This window comes from Heptranchias perlo, chromosome 14 (genome assembly GCF_035084215.1).
Source record: "Heptranchias perlo isolate sHepPer1 chromosome 14, sHepPer1.hap1, whole genome shotgun sequence".
Classification (NCBI taxonomy): Eukaryota; Metazoa; Chordata; class Chondrichthyes; order Hexanchiformes; family Hexanchidae; genus Heptranchias; species Heptranchias perlo.
Window position 1 is genome coordinate 61,196,327 of NC_090338.1, and position 16,872 is coordinate 61,213,198.

Sequence of the window (16,872 nt, forward strand, 5' to 3'; positions counted from 1 at the left end):
TTAATATCAAAGTTTGACCAGGTACCACTTACACAATTCATTTTAGTACCTTGGAGCAGGTCAACTGCAAGTCCTCTTGGCTAGTGTAAGGCTTTGGATAGAATGCCTGGAAATGTCAGCATGGTGCAGCTAAACCTGTTACTAGCTGCAGTCTGTTGTTATAGTCCAACCACTTGGATTATTGTATGGAAATATCCATGCTGGTCAGACTTGGACATCTATATTCTAGCAGTACACTGCCCCTTAATGAGCACCAATATCACAGACCGCCATCGTCATCAAATTGAACAAGCAGCATTCAAGCACCTGACAAGGCTTTCGGAGCCTTTTGCTTTTATTTGTTCCTGGGATGTGGGCGTCGCTGGCAAAGCCAGCATTTATTGCCCATCCCTAATTGCCCTTGACAAGGTGGTGGTGAACCGCTGCAGTCCATGTGGTGAAAGTTCTCCCACAGTGCTAGGGAGTTCCAGGATTTTGACCCAGCGACGATGAAGGAACAGCGATATATTTCCAAGTTGGGATGGTGTGTGACGTAGAGGGGAACGTGCAGGTGTTCCCGTGTGCCTGCTGCCCTTGTCCTTCTAGGTGGTAGAGGTCGTGGGTTTCGGAGGTGCTGTCGAAGAAGCCTTGGCAAGTTGCTGCAGTGCATCCTGTGGATGGTACACACGGTGCACCGGTGGTGAAGGGAGTGAAAGTTTAGGGTGGTGGATGGGGTGCCAATCAAGCGGGCTGCTTTGTCCTGGATGGTGTTGAGCTTCTTGAGTGTTGTCGGAGCTGCACTCATCCAGGCAAGTGGACAGTATTCCATCACACTCCTGACTTATGCCTTGTAGATGGTGGAAAGGCTTTGGGGAGTCAGGAAGTGAGTCACTCGCCACAGAATACCCAGCCTCTGACCTGCTTTTGTAGCCACATTATTTATGTGACTGGTCCAGTTAAGTTTCTAGTCAATGGTGACCCCCCCCAGGATGTTGATAGTGAAGGATTCGACAATGGTAATGACTTTGAATGTCATGGGGAGGTGGTCATTGCCTGGCACGAACATTACTTGTCATTTATCAGCCTAAGCCTGGATATTGTCCAGGTCTTGCTGCATGCGGGCTCGGGTGCTTCATTATCTGAGGGGTTGCGAATGGGACTGTGCAATCATCAGCGAACATCCCCATTTCTGACCTTATGATGGAGGGAAGGTCATTGATGAGGCAGCTGAAGATGGTTGGGCCTAGGACATGGCCCTGAGGAACTCCTGCAGCAATGTCCTGGGGCTGAGATGATTGGCCTCCAACAACCACTACCATCTTCCTTTGTGCTAGGTATGACTCCAGCCACTGGAGAGTTTTCTCCTGATTCCCATTGACTTCAATTTTACTAGGGTTCCTTGGTGCCACATTCAGTCAAATGCTGCTTTGATATTACGGGCAGTCACTCTCACCTCACCTGGAATTCAGCTCTCTTGTCCGTGTTTGGACCAAGGCTGTAATGAGGGATGTGGGATGTTTACTTTGTTTAATTGTGGAACCTAATGGATGCACAGAAAACTAGAATATCACCACCAGAAACCTATTTGTGACTGTCTAGGGTTTCTTAAATTTATCACGTCGTTTTGATGCTTTAACTCTTGGCTCGTCACCTCCCCTCTCCCTACCCAGTTTGAGGTGACATTGTCTCTTGATGTTGTAAAAATTCCTGCCCACTGCAACAGCATTCAGTAGGGTACAACAGATTCACTAGGATGCTGCCTGGTATGAGGAAATACAAATACAAAAAAAGAGAATTTGGGTCTCTTTTCATTAGAACAGTGCCGATTATGGGGCGATGTAATAGAAGTATTTAAAATTCTGAAAGGATGGGGCAGGGTAGATAGAAGGAGAATGTTTCCAGTAGTTGAAATGTCAAGAAGGAGAAATTTGTTCCACAGAAAGTTGAGAGGCTGTGGAATTCGCTTCCAGGGTTAGTGGCTGAATGGATAGATGGATGAAGGAAAAGGGGTTGGAAGAGGTATGGGAGCAGCGCAGGTAAAATGTAATTAGAACTATTTGCTTGCTTGGCAGGCATATGCAGACACTGACTGGTTGGCCTAAGTGGCCTATTTTCATGTTGTAACATCTATGTATTTGGAGCAGCAGCAACACTGCAGGGAGGGAGGGGCTTGCATCCCAGCTTTGTCTTTGCAGGCTGGATAGCCGAGCTCCCAGCCTGGTGGCTGCTCCTTACCCAACCGATCCTGTACTTGACCTGTTTGGGGCAATGTAGATGGAGCATTACATTGTGTGTAACCCGTACAGCACGTTACTTAGGAATGCTTGATGTTATAGAGTAGATGGAGCTCAGATCTGCATCTAACCTCCCGTATATTTACTTGGATGTGGTTGATGCAAATACTAGATGCCAAAATGAAAAGGTGTTCATTCCCCCAGCTCTGACATACCTTAGCTTGAATTACAAAGATTTGTCAAAACCACCTGATGGCATTTTTACCAGCCCAAGTAATAATGACTGTGAAGTTGACCTGATGAATAACATTGAAAGGGAATACAGTAATCTGATAACTGGCAGGGTAATGGGCATTTAGTGGTAATGCTTAATTCACAGCTTCCTTTCTTCCACGTTATAGGGATTGCAGTGTGTAACATTCCCTCATCGTCGGTGGAGGAAACGGCAGACTCGACACTATGTCACATATTAAACCTTTACAGACGGTCAACGTGGCTCCACCAGGCCTTGCGAGAGGGGACAAGGGTGTCAAGCGTTGAACAGATCAGAGAGGTAGCGGCAGGAGCAGCCCGAATCCGTGGAGAGACTCTAGGCATCATTGGCTTGGGTATGTTGGGCAGACACGGCGTAACCCTGTGAGAGCTGCACAAGTATTCCTCCCTCTTCCCCCGGCCCTAGTTTTTCTCTGTGGTCATTGGTGTGAACTCATGACTAGCTTTTTTTTTATTCATTCATGGAATGTGGGTGTCGCTGGCAAGGCCAGCATTTATTGCCCATAGAAGGTGGTGGTGAGCACAACTGAGTGGCTTGCTAGGCCATTTCAGAAGGCAGTTAAGAATCAACCACATTGCTGCGGGTCTGGAGTCACAAATAGACCAGACCAGATGAGGGCAGCAGGTTTCCTTCCCTAAAGGACAATAGTGAACTAGATGGGTTTTTACGACAATCGGTCATTTCATGGTCACGATAACTAAAGATGGTAAATTCCAGATTTTAAAATTTTATTTCACTGAATTTAAATTCCCCAGCTGTCGGGGCGGGATTTGAACTCATGTCTCCGGATTATTAGTCCGTGCCTCTGGACTGCTAGTCTAGTAACATAACTACTATGTTACCGTTGGTGCGAACTCATGGCTAGCTCTGTGGTCGTTGGCAGCCTTCCAGTACTTCCAAATTGCCATTCTTCGTGTGTGAGCCTGGGCAGTGAGTGTCAGTCAGCAATTGAACTTGATAAGTACAAAGAAGGTTCACTCGGCTAATCCCGGGGATGAGGGGGTGGACATATGAGGAGAGGTTGAGTAGATTGGGACTTTACTCATTGGAGTTCAGAAGAATGAGAGGCGATCTAATTGAAACGTATAAGATTGTGAAGGGGCTTGATCGGGTGGATGCGGTAAGGATGTTCCCAAGGATGGGTGAAACTAGAACAAGGGGGCATAATCTTAGAATAAGGGGATGCTCTTTCAAAACTGAGATGAGGAGAAACTTCTTCACTCAGAGGGTAGTAGGTCTGTGGAATTTGCTGCCCCAGGAAGCTGTGGAAGCTACATCATTCTATAAATTTAAAACAGAAATAGACAGTTTCCTAGAAGTAAAGGGAATTAGGGGTTACGGGGAGCAGGCAGGATGATTAAATGACAGATGTGATATTAACATGAGACAATAAGAGGCATAGAGAGAAATCAAAGTCTCTATGGTGATAGGATTAGATGAAGTAGACATGAAGCTGAGTTCGGATCGGTCAATGCCCTGTGGGTGGCGGAGCGGGCCCAGGGGCTGAGTGGCCGGGTCCTGCTCCTACTTCTTGTGTTCTTTAGATTTGAGGTTAGGATCAGATCAGCCATGATCTTATTGAATGGCGGAGCAGGCTCGAGGGGCCGATTGGCCTACTCCTGCTCCTATTTCTTATGATTCTATTCTCACCTAATATGTACACATGTGCCCTTTCCATAAGGGAGCACTGGATAACTATCAGGAACAAGAACTCTGGCTGATTATTTTTCTTCTTTTCCCCCCCTCTGGTCAAGTGGCGCTGAGGCTGATTGTAGCATAGTGTTGAGCTCACCACCACCTTCTCAAGGGCAATTAGGGATGGGCAATAAATGCTGGCCTTGTCAGCGACTCCCACATCCTATGAACGAATTTTTAAAAAATTGAACTGAGTACACACCAGGAGTCTAACCTGGAACCATGTGGCCTGTATTGCAGTAGCATTTCTATTGATGCTGTTAGCCGTGGCTCAGTAGTAGTAGTCACGCTTCTGAGTCAGAAGATTGTAGGTTCAAGTCCCACTCCAGAAACTTGAGCCCAAAATCTAGGCTGACACTGTCATAAGTGCTGTCCTTTGGATGAGACGTTAAACCGAGGACCCGTCTGCCCTTTCAACATAAATGATCCTATGGCACTATTTGAAAATGACATAGGGAGTTCGCCCCGGTGTCCTGGCCGATATATATCCCTCAACAAACATCACTAAAGCAGATTATCTCGTTGCTCTTTGTGGGAGCTTGCTGTGCTCAAATTGGCTGCCACGTTTCCTACATTATAACAGTGACCACAATTCTAAAGTACTTAATTGGCTGTAAAGCGCTTTGGGATGTCCTGGGGTCGTGAAAGCCTCTATATAAATGCAAGTCTTTTTTCTAAATCAAAGCCATAGTTCCCAGATGAGTTGATGTTTTGGGTGTGGAATCTTTGTCAAAGCTGGAAGACATTACTGACTGACAGCATTTAAAAAGGAACAGAACAATGGGAAAGGAGAAGGGGAAAAGACCCCCCGCTCCTCCCATTCCCCTGAATAGAAATAGAAGAAATAGAATGACCTGTAAAGTGCTTAAGTGTAAAGTAAGAGATGATTAAATGACAGATGTGATATTAACATGAGACAATAAGAGGCATAGAGAGAAATCAAAGTCTCTATGGTGATAGGATTAGATGAAGTAGAGTTGGAGGAAGCTCGTGTGGAACATAAACGCCGGCATAGTCCAGTTGGGCTGAATGCCCTGTTTCTGTGCTGTAGGCTCAATGTAATACATTCAAGACGCAGAAGTTGTGAATAGTTTAAAGGGGTGGGGGATTGGCAGGTAGAAACAGAAGCATGAAACACTGGCAGAGCAGGCTCCAACAGCCCAGGTGCCTAGTAGAAGAAAAACAGTGGTTAGACAGCAAGGATGCAGACCACCTCGGCAGCGGGGTGTTCTGACCAGTCAGCCTGTCCTGCCCTCGGCTGCATACTCGGTCTCCAGCTGTGATCAATGGATAGCGATTAGGAGCAATGACTGGTATTTTCATTTACTTGCCCCCCACCACCACATCACCCCGATTTAGACATCAAGGGGGAGTGGTATTTGTTTCTGATACAGACGAGGGGAAAAAATATCTTATGACCTTTTTCTCTTGCAGGCCGTGTTGGTCAGGCAGTGGCTTTGCGGGCAAAAACGTTTGGATTTAATGTGATTTTCTATGATCCGTACCTGCCAGACGGAGTGGAGAAGTCACTTGGTCTCCAGAGAATAAGCACCTTACAGGACCTGCTGGTTCACAGTGACTGTGTGACCCTGCACTGCAGCCTGAATGAGCACAATCACCACCTCATCAATGACTTCACCATCAAACAGGTAGAGAAGGGGCAGGGTCTTGTGGGTTACTGCATTAGCAAGTCACTCAAAATAACTACTTAATTCATAATATGGTTTAAGATAAAGATTGAGGAGGACATAAGTAAAACAAAAACCAAAGCAATAAATTGAAAAAAGCTGATTTTGAGGGTATGAGAATGGAACGAGGGAAAATAAACTGGAAAAAAAATATTGACCGAGATAGAACAGCAGTGCAAATATTTAAAACTGAGATCAATAGAGTCCAGGAGAAATATAATCCGCTGAAAAACATGAACTAACTAACCAATAATGAGACACGTGGATGAACAGAGGTACGGGCAAAATTGAAACTAAAGAAAAAGGCATACACTAAATATTATAGAAAACAAAGGAGAGCATGAAGGGAATATGAAGAGGTTAGGAAAGGAGTCAAGCAAACAATTAGGAAGGCAAAGAGGAACTGTGAAATGAATCTATCAAGGAATATAAAAAGAAATAAAAGTATTCTACAGACACGTAAGTAACAAAAGAAAAATCAGGATAGGGATAGGGTCACTAAGGGATGCACAAGATAAACTTACAGGTAATGGCAGAAATATTGAATAATTACTTTGCCTCAGTATTTACCAGGGAGACTAACAAGGTGGGCAGGATATTAGAAGAAAAGATCAAAAAACATGTGGAGACATTTAAGATAGAAAGGGGGGTAGATAATTAATAAATTAACCAAACTTAGAGAGGATAAAACCTGTGGCCTGGATGGATTGCATCTGTGCATATTAAAAGAAGTTAGGGAAGAGATAGCAGAGGCACTGTTACATATATATAAAAATTCATTAGAAAAAGGAATAGTGCCAGAGTACTGGCGGACAGCTAATGGGAGGAGGCTCACGTTCGGCCCAACAAGTCCATGCCGGTGTTTATGCTCCACATGAGCCTCCTCCCATCCTCCTTCATCAAACCCTATCAACATATGCTTCTATTCCCTTCTCACATAATTATCTTAACACCCATGAGTCATGACAACTATTTTTAGTAATAGACAATAGATTGTCGAAATCAGCTAATTGAATACTCGATGAATTGGCAAATCAGCTAATTGAAAATTGGATTGATTGCCAAATCGGCTAATTGGATAGAGATTAGATTATGTTGTGTAAATTGCTCCCTCTTGTTTGCAGCTAATTCTTTATAAGCGCAGTCTCAATTTTATGAGTGGCTATAATTCTGTTTGGGTCACTCCTGCTGATACTAGCTGTCGGTTCAGATGATAACTACTTGGTGTCATTGGATGCATAAGGACTTTCACAGAAGTGGATTGATTGTAACACCTGGTTTATTGAGCAGTAATCTTTACATTACCGGAAAATCCTGTCTCCATTGTATATTCCAGTACGTTAGTGTACCTTACCAGTTGGCACTATTAATCAGTTACTTCATTTTATGTTAAATTAATTCATGGACCTATTTTATATCTGATTTATCAGGGCGGCCCTTCAGGTGTAAAGCTTTGTTGAGGGAGCATGCTCATGCTCTCTGTTACTAATATTATGACTCTGACCCACAGATGCGTCAGGGGGCATTCCTGGTGAACACAGCACGAGGGGGGCTGGTGGACGAGAAAGCGTTGGCCCAGGCGCTGAAAGATGGACGGATACGAGGGGCAGCTTTAGACGTTCACGAATCAGAACCTTTCAGGTGAGGTAACACAGGTAGGGTGACTTTCAAAAGGAGTGGGGGGGGGCGGCGTTTATCAAGTGTTTGTCTGTCAGTCAGGTCAGTATGCTTGTTTTGTTTCTTTGCATTGTATTGTGGTCCATGAGAACAATGGTGTATGATAGTGTAAATGTGAGCAGTTTAACTATGGTGTACAGCAGTGTAGACACAAGCAGACTGAGCTGAGAATGATGGTGTGTAGCAATGTAAACACAAGCAGTCTGTGAATGATGGTGTGTACCAGTGTAAACACGAGCAGTCCATGAGAACGATGGTGTATGACAGTGTAAACATGAGCAGTTTGACTATGGTGTGTAGTAGTGTAGACACAAGCAGTCTGAGCCGAGAATGATGGTGTGTAGCAGTGTGTAAACAAGCAGCCTGCGAATGATGGTGTGTAGCAGTGTAAATATAAGTAGTCTGTGAGAATGATGGCGTGTAGCTGTGTAAATATGCAGTCTTGTGTGCCTGAGTGAGGTGTAGAAGCTGTCTGCAGAAATGCCTGCTTAAAACAAGAGATGTTTCCCCATTTGAGATATGTTTGCCCATTAGAACAAAAGTCTCTACTTGAAATCGCCATCGAGCGTCTTGTAGGAATTCATTTTTTTTAATACATATTCCTGAGGGTTTGATATCGTATACGTATAAAAATAGTGTAGCGCTTTATTAAGGACAGGATCAGGCTTGGCACTGATGCACTCCATAGTTGAATAGTGTACTAACACTCTCTATCTGTGTAATGTACAATGAATTTCTAGTTGAGCTAGGTACTAGAGGGCAGCTTGGATCTGTACTCCAGCACTAGTTTCTGCCTTCAGGAGAGGAGAGGGGCAAAGGAAGAAAACTCGGGGTTTCGAACTTGGCAGGATGGGAAAGGTTTCCAATTTGAAATTTATGGTGAGGGTTAACATCAGTGACGGGCTGGTCTGGGTGAGAGCCAGTAATGGACTTGAGTTTCCACAAGGTGACCCCTCTGTCTCCACAGCTGTGCACATGTCTATAATGTGAAATTGTGACTGTGTTACTGAAATCAAAAGAAAATTCTGGAAATACAAATCAAGTCCGTCAGCATCTGGAAAAAGGGGAGGGGGGAAATGACAGTTAACATTTTGGTCGTCAAAACTGACCTGTACCCTCAAAATGTTGCCTGCCTTTTCTCTTTATGAATACTGATGATTTTTCTGTCCATTTTATCAGATTTCTATTTCTTTTTATAATTTATTCTTTGTTTTCCAGCTTTAGTCAGGGACCCCTGAAGGATGCACCAAACCTTATCTGCACCCCGCACACGGCATGGTACAGCGAGCAGGCTTCAATTGAGGTGCGAGAGGAGGCGGCTCGAGAGATCCGCAGAGCTATCACAGGTACTGTGTCGCTGAATCTCGTATGAGGACATTAATGCCTTCAGGAGGGGGAAAGAAAGGTTGAGCGGAACAGGGTGGGTCCAGAGCTAAAGTTTGCAGTGTTAGTGCTGGGATACTACCTGAATGATAAGTCTGTCTTCACTACATTTGTGACCAGTGTTACAAAGCCCTGACACAATCGATTACTTTAGGTACGATCACTTGTGTTGAGCCATTCAACAAAGTACCTACTCTGCCATAAGAGGACAGTCGTGTGCTTTGCTGTCAGCGTGCAAAGTGTACTTGTGCCACCCACTGGTAGAAAAAGAGTACAGCACAAGCTTTGCCAAAAGTCTGCTCTTGCAGTGCAGAAGGGTATTGATTATATTTCCTTGCCTCGTAGCCTTTCATGTCACTGGCAATTTTGAAACAGCAGTAGCCGGTGGCTGACATTGTCACGTCTTATTGGAGACTTGTTGCAAACCGACTGCATTTATTAGTAACTTGTGTGTTAACAATTTTGCATGAAATTCCTCTGCCCAGTATTTTAATAAAGGTGTTACTCAATTAAAACTGCAGATCTGGGAACTTCATCTGAGTACACTAGTTACCAATGCCATACAATGTGATTTCAACCCATAAACCTGTGTCCTATTGACGGCACCTCAGAGTACTGACCCGCTGCTCTGCCATGCCCCGTGAGTTAGAGACCTTGTTTGCCCAGATACTGACTTGACCGCTGCAGTATTGGTTGTATTCTCTGCTTCTCCACAGGCCGCATTCCGGATACCTTGAAAAACTGTGTGAACAAAGAGTATCTGGCAGCAGCTGCTCAGTGGACTGGCATCGACCCTGTGGCCGTACATCCCGAGCTGAATGGAGCTGCTTACAGGTAGGAAAGGGACCTGATGGTGTGTTCCTAATGAGACAACTGGCTGCAAGTTCTCATTGCTCTGAAGCCTGGATAGAGCCTGCTGAACTGCTCCGTAGATTCTGTCTGTCTTTGTGTCAACATCAACCACAACTTGCAGTTATGTAGCTCTTTTAATGTAGAAAAGCATTGCCGAGGCCTTTCCCAGAGGTGTAGTCAAACTAAAATGGACGCCAAGCCAAAGAAAAAGATATTGGGGAGAGACGACCAAAACCTCGGTCAAAGAGGTGTGTCTTGAGGAGGGGGGAGGGGTTTAGGGAGGGACTGTCATAGTGGATCTGCTGTGTTTAGTGTTTTATGCAATTGCAGATCATGTTACGTGACTAGAGTGTTCCATCTTGGGTATCATGAGCATGGGGCTGTGTATATCCCAGGTGATCATGCTAATTATTGCAAAAACTGAGATATAAAAAAACCTGTAACACATGAACCTCTGTGCTCAGCGTTTCCTTTCAATCTCGTTTTGCTAACAAAAATATTAGATTTATTTCTGCCATAACTGGCCTGGGTGTTATACACCTCAGCACTGGGTTACATGGGCCATTCAGCCCCTCAAGTCTGTTCCACCATTGATTTATATCATGGCTAATCTGTACTTCAACTCCATTTACCTGTCTTTGCTCCATGTCCCTTGATATCCTTACCTAGCAGAAATCTATTGATCTCGGCCTTAAATTTCAATTGGCCCAGCATCCACAGCCATTTGGGAGAGAGTGTTGCAGATTTCCACTACCTTTTGTATGAAAAGGGTTATGGGATTTACCTGGAGAATCTTTTTAAAAACTGCAACACTGGGTTCATTGGAAAACCCGTTAAATACTACAGCACTGGGTTAGAGGGTTTAACTGGGGGACTTGTTAAATATTGCAGCACTAGCTAGCCACAGTCAGTCTGGGTCCCAACATACAAATGTATGAAAAAGGACCTGTGAAGACTAGCTGGTTGCTCGAGCCTGTGCCATTCCAGCATCATGTAACTTCTGCACACTATCATCCCCATCCCTCGTGTACCAATGCAGTCTCATGGGAGAGGCAAAAAAGTAAGCACAAAACTTTGGGCCAATTTATGAAAATATTCTGGAAAATTCCTCTGACCCCCTCATAGGTAGTTAAGCAAGTTCCAGGGCGACCATTGTGACTGGATGAGACAAACCCCAATGTCCCACCTACCTTCTATGTATAAATATCTTGCCCACTCTCTCACTCACCATGCACCCTTTTTGAATGCTTGCAGCAATTCCGCACTCACTACATGTCCGCAACTTGTTTCAGAGGTAGACCACTCCACGAATAGATGTACCTCCTAGCATCTAACCTAGTTCTATGCCTATGTAACTTATACTCTGATCCCCTGGTCCTCACTCAACTATCCAGCTCGAATAGTCAATCCATATGGACCAAGTCTAATCCTTCCATAATTTCAAAGACCTCAGTCAAATTTCCTTGAAGTCTACATGTTTCTAAAGTAAAAAGCCTCAGATCTGTTAGTCCATCCTTATAACTGAGGGTCCTTAAACTAGGTAACAATCTATAGGTTCTCTTATGAATCTTTTTCCCAGGGCTTCTATATCCCCCATTGTGAAGGGACCAAAACTGGACACACCATTCTAGGTGTGAGATAGAATAGTATTTTTAGTTTCATTTATAATTGTCCTGGCAATACATTTGAACACCCTGCTTGATTTTGTAATAACCTCGCAGAAGTCGTCTTGGACCTTCAATGACTGGTGCACCATAATTCCCCCCCAGGGCTTTCTCTTTCTCAGCAGCTTTGAGCACGCAACCCTGCATGGTGTTAACATGCTTTGAGTTGCCCTTACCCTAGTGACCAACGCTACATTTGTGTATATTGAAAGACACCTACCTGATTTGGGTCATTCTCTCTTTGCATCTTGATCCACCTGCAATCTGTATTTTTTTTTCCCATCTAAGGTCCTGACACCCACTCGTATCTTTGTGTTATCCACAAACTTGGGGATAGCTTCCTCAGTGCCTTCATCCAGATCATTGATAAAGATGGTGAAAAGGAATGGCTCCAACACCGATCCCTGCGGTACTCCACTAGTGACCAGCCACCTGTGGAACCCCTACCAATTTCTTTGAATACCCTCAGGTGACTGCAGTCAGAGCCAGCAGCCCGAAATGAGCTCCCTAATTCTAGGCAGGACTGTATCTGCATGGGAGCTGTGCTCTGTGAGCCACTTGTTCATATATTTAATCACTTGCTGGGACCTGGGATTGTTCCATGGATTGGAGAGAAGCCCATGTGATGCAAATATTTTAAAAGGGCAATAAATCAGAACCAAGAAACCACAAGCCCATCAGTTTGAGTTTGGTTGTGGGCAAGTTGCTTAAACCTGTATATAATTAAAAAAATTCTGTTTTAGTCTAATTTGTCTTTAGCCATGACCGGTTAGCCTATTTAATTTTGTTTTACCATGTGTCCTTCTTTTAACCCTGAGACATACACTGCTTCCTTTTGTACAAGGGTGATTTTGAAGGCATTCCATTTCTCTTCAGTGTTACTATTATCCCTGCCTCGTCGGACTGTTCCGTCAATCTTACTCAAGCCATTTGCCACCTTTGCAAATTTAGCGCGCTCAAAATCTGGTACTAACATTAAATTTTCAGCAGCCATGGTGTGGCTGATCAAGTTAAATTTAATATCATGGTCACTGTTGTCCAGGTGTTCCCCTACATGGAGGTCTGATACTGCATCAGGGTGACTACTAAAAACTAGGTCCGGTACCCAATTACCCCTAGTTTCCCCTCTAACATGATATGTAAGGAAATAATTGTTTATCATAATTACAAATCTTTCAGCTGTCCTGTCCTCAATACTAGATCACTGTTGGACCATGGAATAGCCAAGAAGTTAAAATCTCCCATTACACAGACATTTGCCAACTTGGTTGCCCTTGTGATTTGTGCCCAGGGTGCCTCATCTTGGTGGGCATATCTGATGGGAGTTAGGTTAAAGCTTCACACTTAATGCTGCTCCTTTAGCATGAGTTTCTAGATACGGGATACTTTCCTTTATTAGCTGAGGCATAGAATATAAGAACAAGGAGGTTATGCTAGAACTATATAAAACACTAGTTAGGCCACAGCTTGAGTACTGTGTACAGTTCTGGTCGTCACATTACAGGAAAGATGTGATTGCACTAGAGAGGGTACAGAGGAGGTTTACGAGGATGTTGCCAGGACTGGAGAATTTTAGCTAGGAGGAAAGATTGGATAGACTGGGGTTGTTTTCTTTGGAACAGAGGAGGCTGAGGGGAGATTTAATTGAGGTGTATAAAATTGAGGGGCCTAGATGGAGTGGATAGGAAGGACCTATTTCCCTTAGCAGAGAGGTCAATAACGAGGGGGCATAGATTTAAAGTAATTGGTAGAAGGATTAGAGGGGAGCTGAGGAGAAATGTTTTCACCCAGAGGGTGGTGGGGGTCTGAACTCACTGCCTGAAAAGGTGGTAGAGTCAGAAACCCTCATTGCATTTAAAAAGTACTTGGATGTGCACTTGAAGTGCCGTAACTTATACAGCTATGGACCAAGAGCTGGAAAGTGGGATTAGACTGGATAGATCTTTTTCGCCTAGCGCGGACACCGTGGGCTGAATAGCTGCCTTCTGTGCCATAAATTTTTACGATTGTGAGTTTACAGCACTGTCTGGGCGTCATCCATGCAACACAGGAAACGGTGCATTCCTCCGACAGGGAGGTGGGAATATCTGATGCTGCCAGTGGGTGCAGAAAGTGGAAGAGCGTTCCGTTTTGCAGAGCTTGCATCTCTTACCTTGATGAGCAGAGAAATTCACTAAAGTTACCACTTTATTCATTTCCTCTTGTGTCTGCATGCGCCTGGCTGAGTGAGCCAGCAACCTGTTCCACGACCTCTGCCAGTGTTAGCTAACTGGCTTCTAGGATGATGTGGAGATGCCGGTGATGGACTGGGGTTAACAATTGTAAACAATTTTACAACACCAAGTTATAGTCCAACGATTTTATTTTTAATCCCACAAGCTTTCGGGGGCTTTCCCCTTCCTCAGGCGGTGTGGAAAAGACAATTTCGAATCCTTTGCATTTTAAGATCACAGAACAAAGCCTGGTGATTACTGCCCGTTGCCAAGGCAATCACAGTGAGCAGACAGAAAGGTGTCATCTAAAAGGCCACTGAATATACAACCCCCCAAAAAAAAAAGAGAGAGAGAGATAAGGAAGACAGTCAATGACCCGTTATATTAAAAACAGATAACATGGCTTCTAGGAGGTGCTGGTGAACAGCCCAGTGACTCCTTTCCTGGGGAAAGTACCAGGTGTCTGGTCTGGGTACGGGAGCTCCAACTCCTTGCCCTGTTGCATGCTTTCCCATCGCCCTTCTATTTTCCTTAACCCCTAACCCTCCCATCACAAAGGCACTTTTGCTGAAGTACAGCTCCATGCTTGTCTTCCAGTACTTTGACCAAGAAACCATTGTCCACGTGAAAATTTAGACAGTGCAGGTCAGCAGAGTATTCAGTCATGGAGGGGAATGGCCACTGAACCTGATTGTCTTCAGTCAACATCCTCACACTTTCCAGAAGCAATTAGGAATGGAAAGTCTGGCGGATTGATTAGTCAAGAGACACTCAGATCAATTATCGTGTCATGTCCCTATCTGAAATCAACTAACTCAGAACAGATTGCCTTACTCCTGTTCTTATGTAAGGTTCAATCAGCCCATTGAACCTCTGACATTTTCTTAGCCATGGCATGTCTTTCTTAATCCCAATTCTGTTTTCCTCCCACCTTTCTCCATTTCTAATACGGCTTTGGGACTGTCCCACATTCTCACAGCTCTTTGTGTGAAGAAATTTTCCTTGGATTTCCTTTTAACAGGCTTGGTTATAATTTTAAGATAATGTCCCCTTGAGAGCCTTGCTGGTGTGTATTGCTTAGTCCCACACTGGCTTATGGCACTCTGCCTTTTGAATGACGCAGTTTTGTTGCTGAGCTCAGCTCCCCTGTGTTTGAGTGGTTCTTTTGCTTAATGGTTGTTTCATTCATTGCAGGTTCCCAAGTGGAGTGGTCGGGGTAACGGCAGCAGGCATCCCAGCAGCAGCAGTCGAAGGAATCGTAGCGGGCGCCATCCCCATGCAGCACGGGATGCCTTCAGTGGCCCACCCTTCGCACACGCCATCCCCAGGCCAGACAGCCAAATCGGAACCCGACAGAGATATCCCAGCTGACCAATAGCAGCTCTCAAGAGAAGAAAAGAAATGGCATTCCTCACCTTTTGACCTTTAACCTTCCGTCAGGAAGCAGCCCTAAAGTTCACAGCAAAAAAAATAAAAGAAAAAAAACTGGGACTACAAAGTGTAGTTAATGCAGTTAAACAGAAGCAAAGCGTGGAGTCTTACTGCATTTCCAATTGACGCCTGTAATTCTGTGACCTTATATGAAAAGGAAAAAAAAACCTTGTAGTACCTCAAGTCAGCCATGAATGTACTCTGTCTGTGTACAGTTTTGTAGAAGCCACAGATTTGTTTAGCTGTGAATATACTTTTTAAAAAGAAAAAGTGAAAATATACAGTACTTCCTACTTTTGCATATGGAGATGCTTTGTCAGTGCACAAGATTCTCAGGCGAAAAAAAATAACTTCATGATTTTATTCTCTTGGTTTACTTGGTGACTTGCGCCAAGTCCCTTCAGAGTCTTTGTTTGTTATGGCGGCTGTAGAGGTTCAGGGCGCCCCACTCGAGTAGCTGTTGTTTTCCCAGTTACAGCATCTGGTGGATGATGCATCGCATCCGAGGACAGAAACTGCACTCTGCTTCCCCCCCCCCCCCCCACCCCCCGATTTTAAATAAAAACATGTCAACCTGAGAAGTTCATAGAGCGACTCAGTAAACTAGGGTAGACACCTACCCCTTTCTCCAAATAGAGAGGACTGTGGGGCAGTCCGATTCTGGCTCGTCTTCCCCCATCGGGGACCCCATCGTCAATTCTATCGTTCCTTCTGCCAGCTCATTCATGCCTTGCCATTCCTTTTCCCCTCGTCTTCTGCCCCCCCCCCCCCCCCCCCAAAAAAAAAAGATGCAATCACTGTGGACTAGAAATGGGTTTCATTTAATAAGCAGCACATGGGCTTTTATTTGGCGTGTTGTTGCATGGAGCACTACAGTAGTGAGAGTGAATTAGGTGACTCCTCTGGAAATGAAGGGTGGGCCTTTCTGCTTTATATCTCTTAATTTAAAAAAAAGGACAGACAAGCTTGTTTAAAACCCGTTTTTAGAGTCTGCTTCTGTAAGCATTAAATCTGTTGGCACACTCTAACGTAGCAATAGAACTTTGCATCAAGTACGCCTGAAGGGACTTGAAGCGACTGTGTTATCTTCACACCATGAATTTTCACAAAATACCTTTTAACATTAAAGGAAAAAAAAACCCAAGGTTATTTTTTTCTCCCTCCGTTTAGAATGAGAATTTATAATGTCAGTTGTAATGTGAAGTAGAAACCAGATTAGGAATTCAACCTGAATCATTTTGTTGTGCTGTTACGGCCATTGATACTGTGAGTCCCAGCGTCCGATTGCTGAATACGTTTTTAATCTCTCTCTTTCACACCCTCTTGCTCCGTGATCATTTTTTTTTGTTAGAAACAATCATGTTTGTGGCTGTAATCATTGGTATGAAATATTTTAATAAAACCAACAACAAAAAGAAAAAACTCTTGACAACCTTCCAGGCAGTTACTGTGTTGTTTTGTTATATGCGAAGCTGGCAGTAATTTTCATTATGATCTGGGAAAGATCATAATCATGAGTCAACATGTGTATGTAAAATTGTTTTTTTTTTTAAATGTTCAAACTCAACTATGTGTCCTAGAACATGCATCCTGGAATGCACTGCCTGAGTGAGTGGTGGAAGCAGGTTCAATAGTAACTTTCAGAAGGGAATTGGAAATATACTTGAAAAGGAAAAAATTGCAGGGCTGTGGGGAAAGAGTGGGATTGATTGGATAGCTCTTTCAAAGAGCTAGCATGGGCCGGATGGCCTCCTGTATGATTCTAACATAAACATTTTTGGT

The 16,872-nt window shown here is 44.1% G+C and overlaps 1 protein-coding gene across 4 annotated transcripts in view; it reads left to right on the forward strand.

Annotated features, from left to right (window-relative positions):
- The window catches only part of LOC137332572 (C-terminal-binding protein 1-like), a 92,758-nt gene extending 76,232 nt beyond the window's left edge, over positions 1-16,526 (forward strand). For all 4 annotated transcript variants that reach the window (XM_067996499.1, XM_067996498.1, XM_067996501.1 and 1 more), the window contains 6 exons: positions 2,615-2,821; positions 5,617-5,831; positions 7,381-7,511; positions 8,766-8,893; positions 9,647-9,764; positions 14,854-16,526. In XM_067996499.1, coding sequence (XP_067852600.1) covers positions 2,615-2,821; positions 5,617-5,831; positions 7,381-7,511; positions 8,766-8,893; positions 9,647-9,764; positions 14,854-15,037 — 983 coding nt within the window. In that variant the 3' untranslated portion in view covers positions 15,038-16,526. The remainder of the gene's footprint in view (positions 1-2,614; positions 2,822-5,616; positions 5,832-7,380; positions 7,512-8,765; positions 8,894-9,646; positions 9,765-14,853) is intronic.
- The last annotated feature ends 346 nt before the right edge of the window (positions 16,527-16,872 follow it).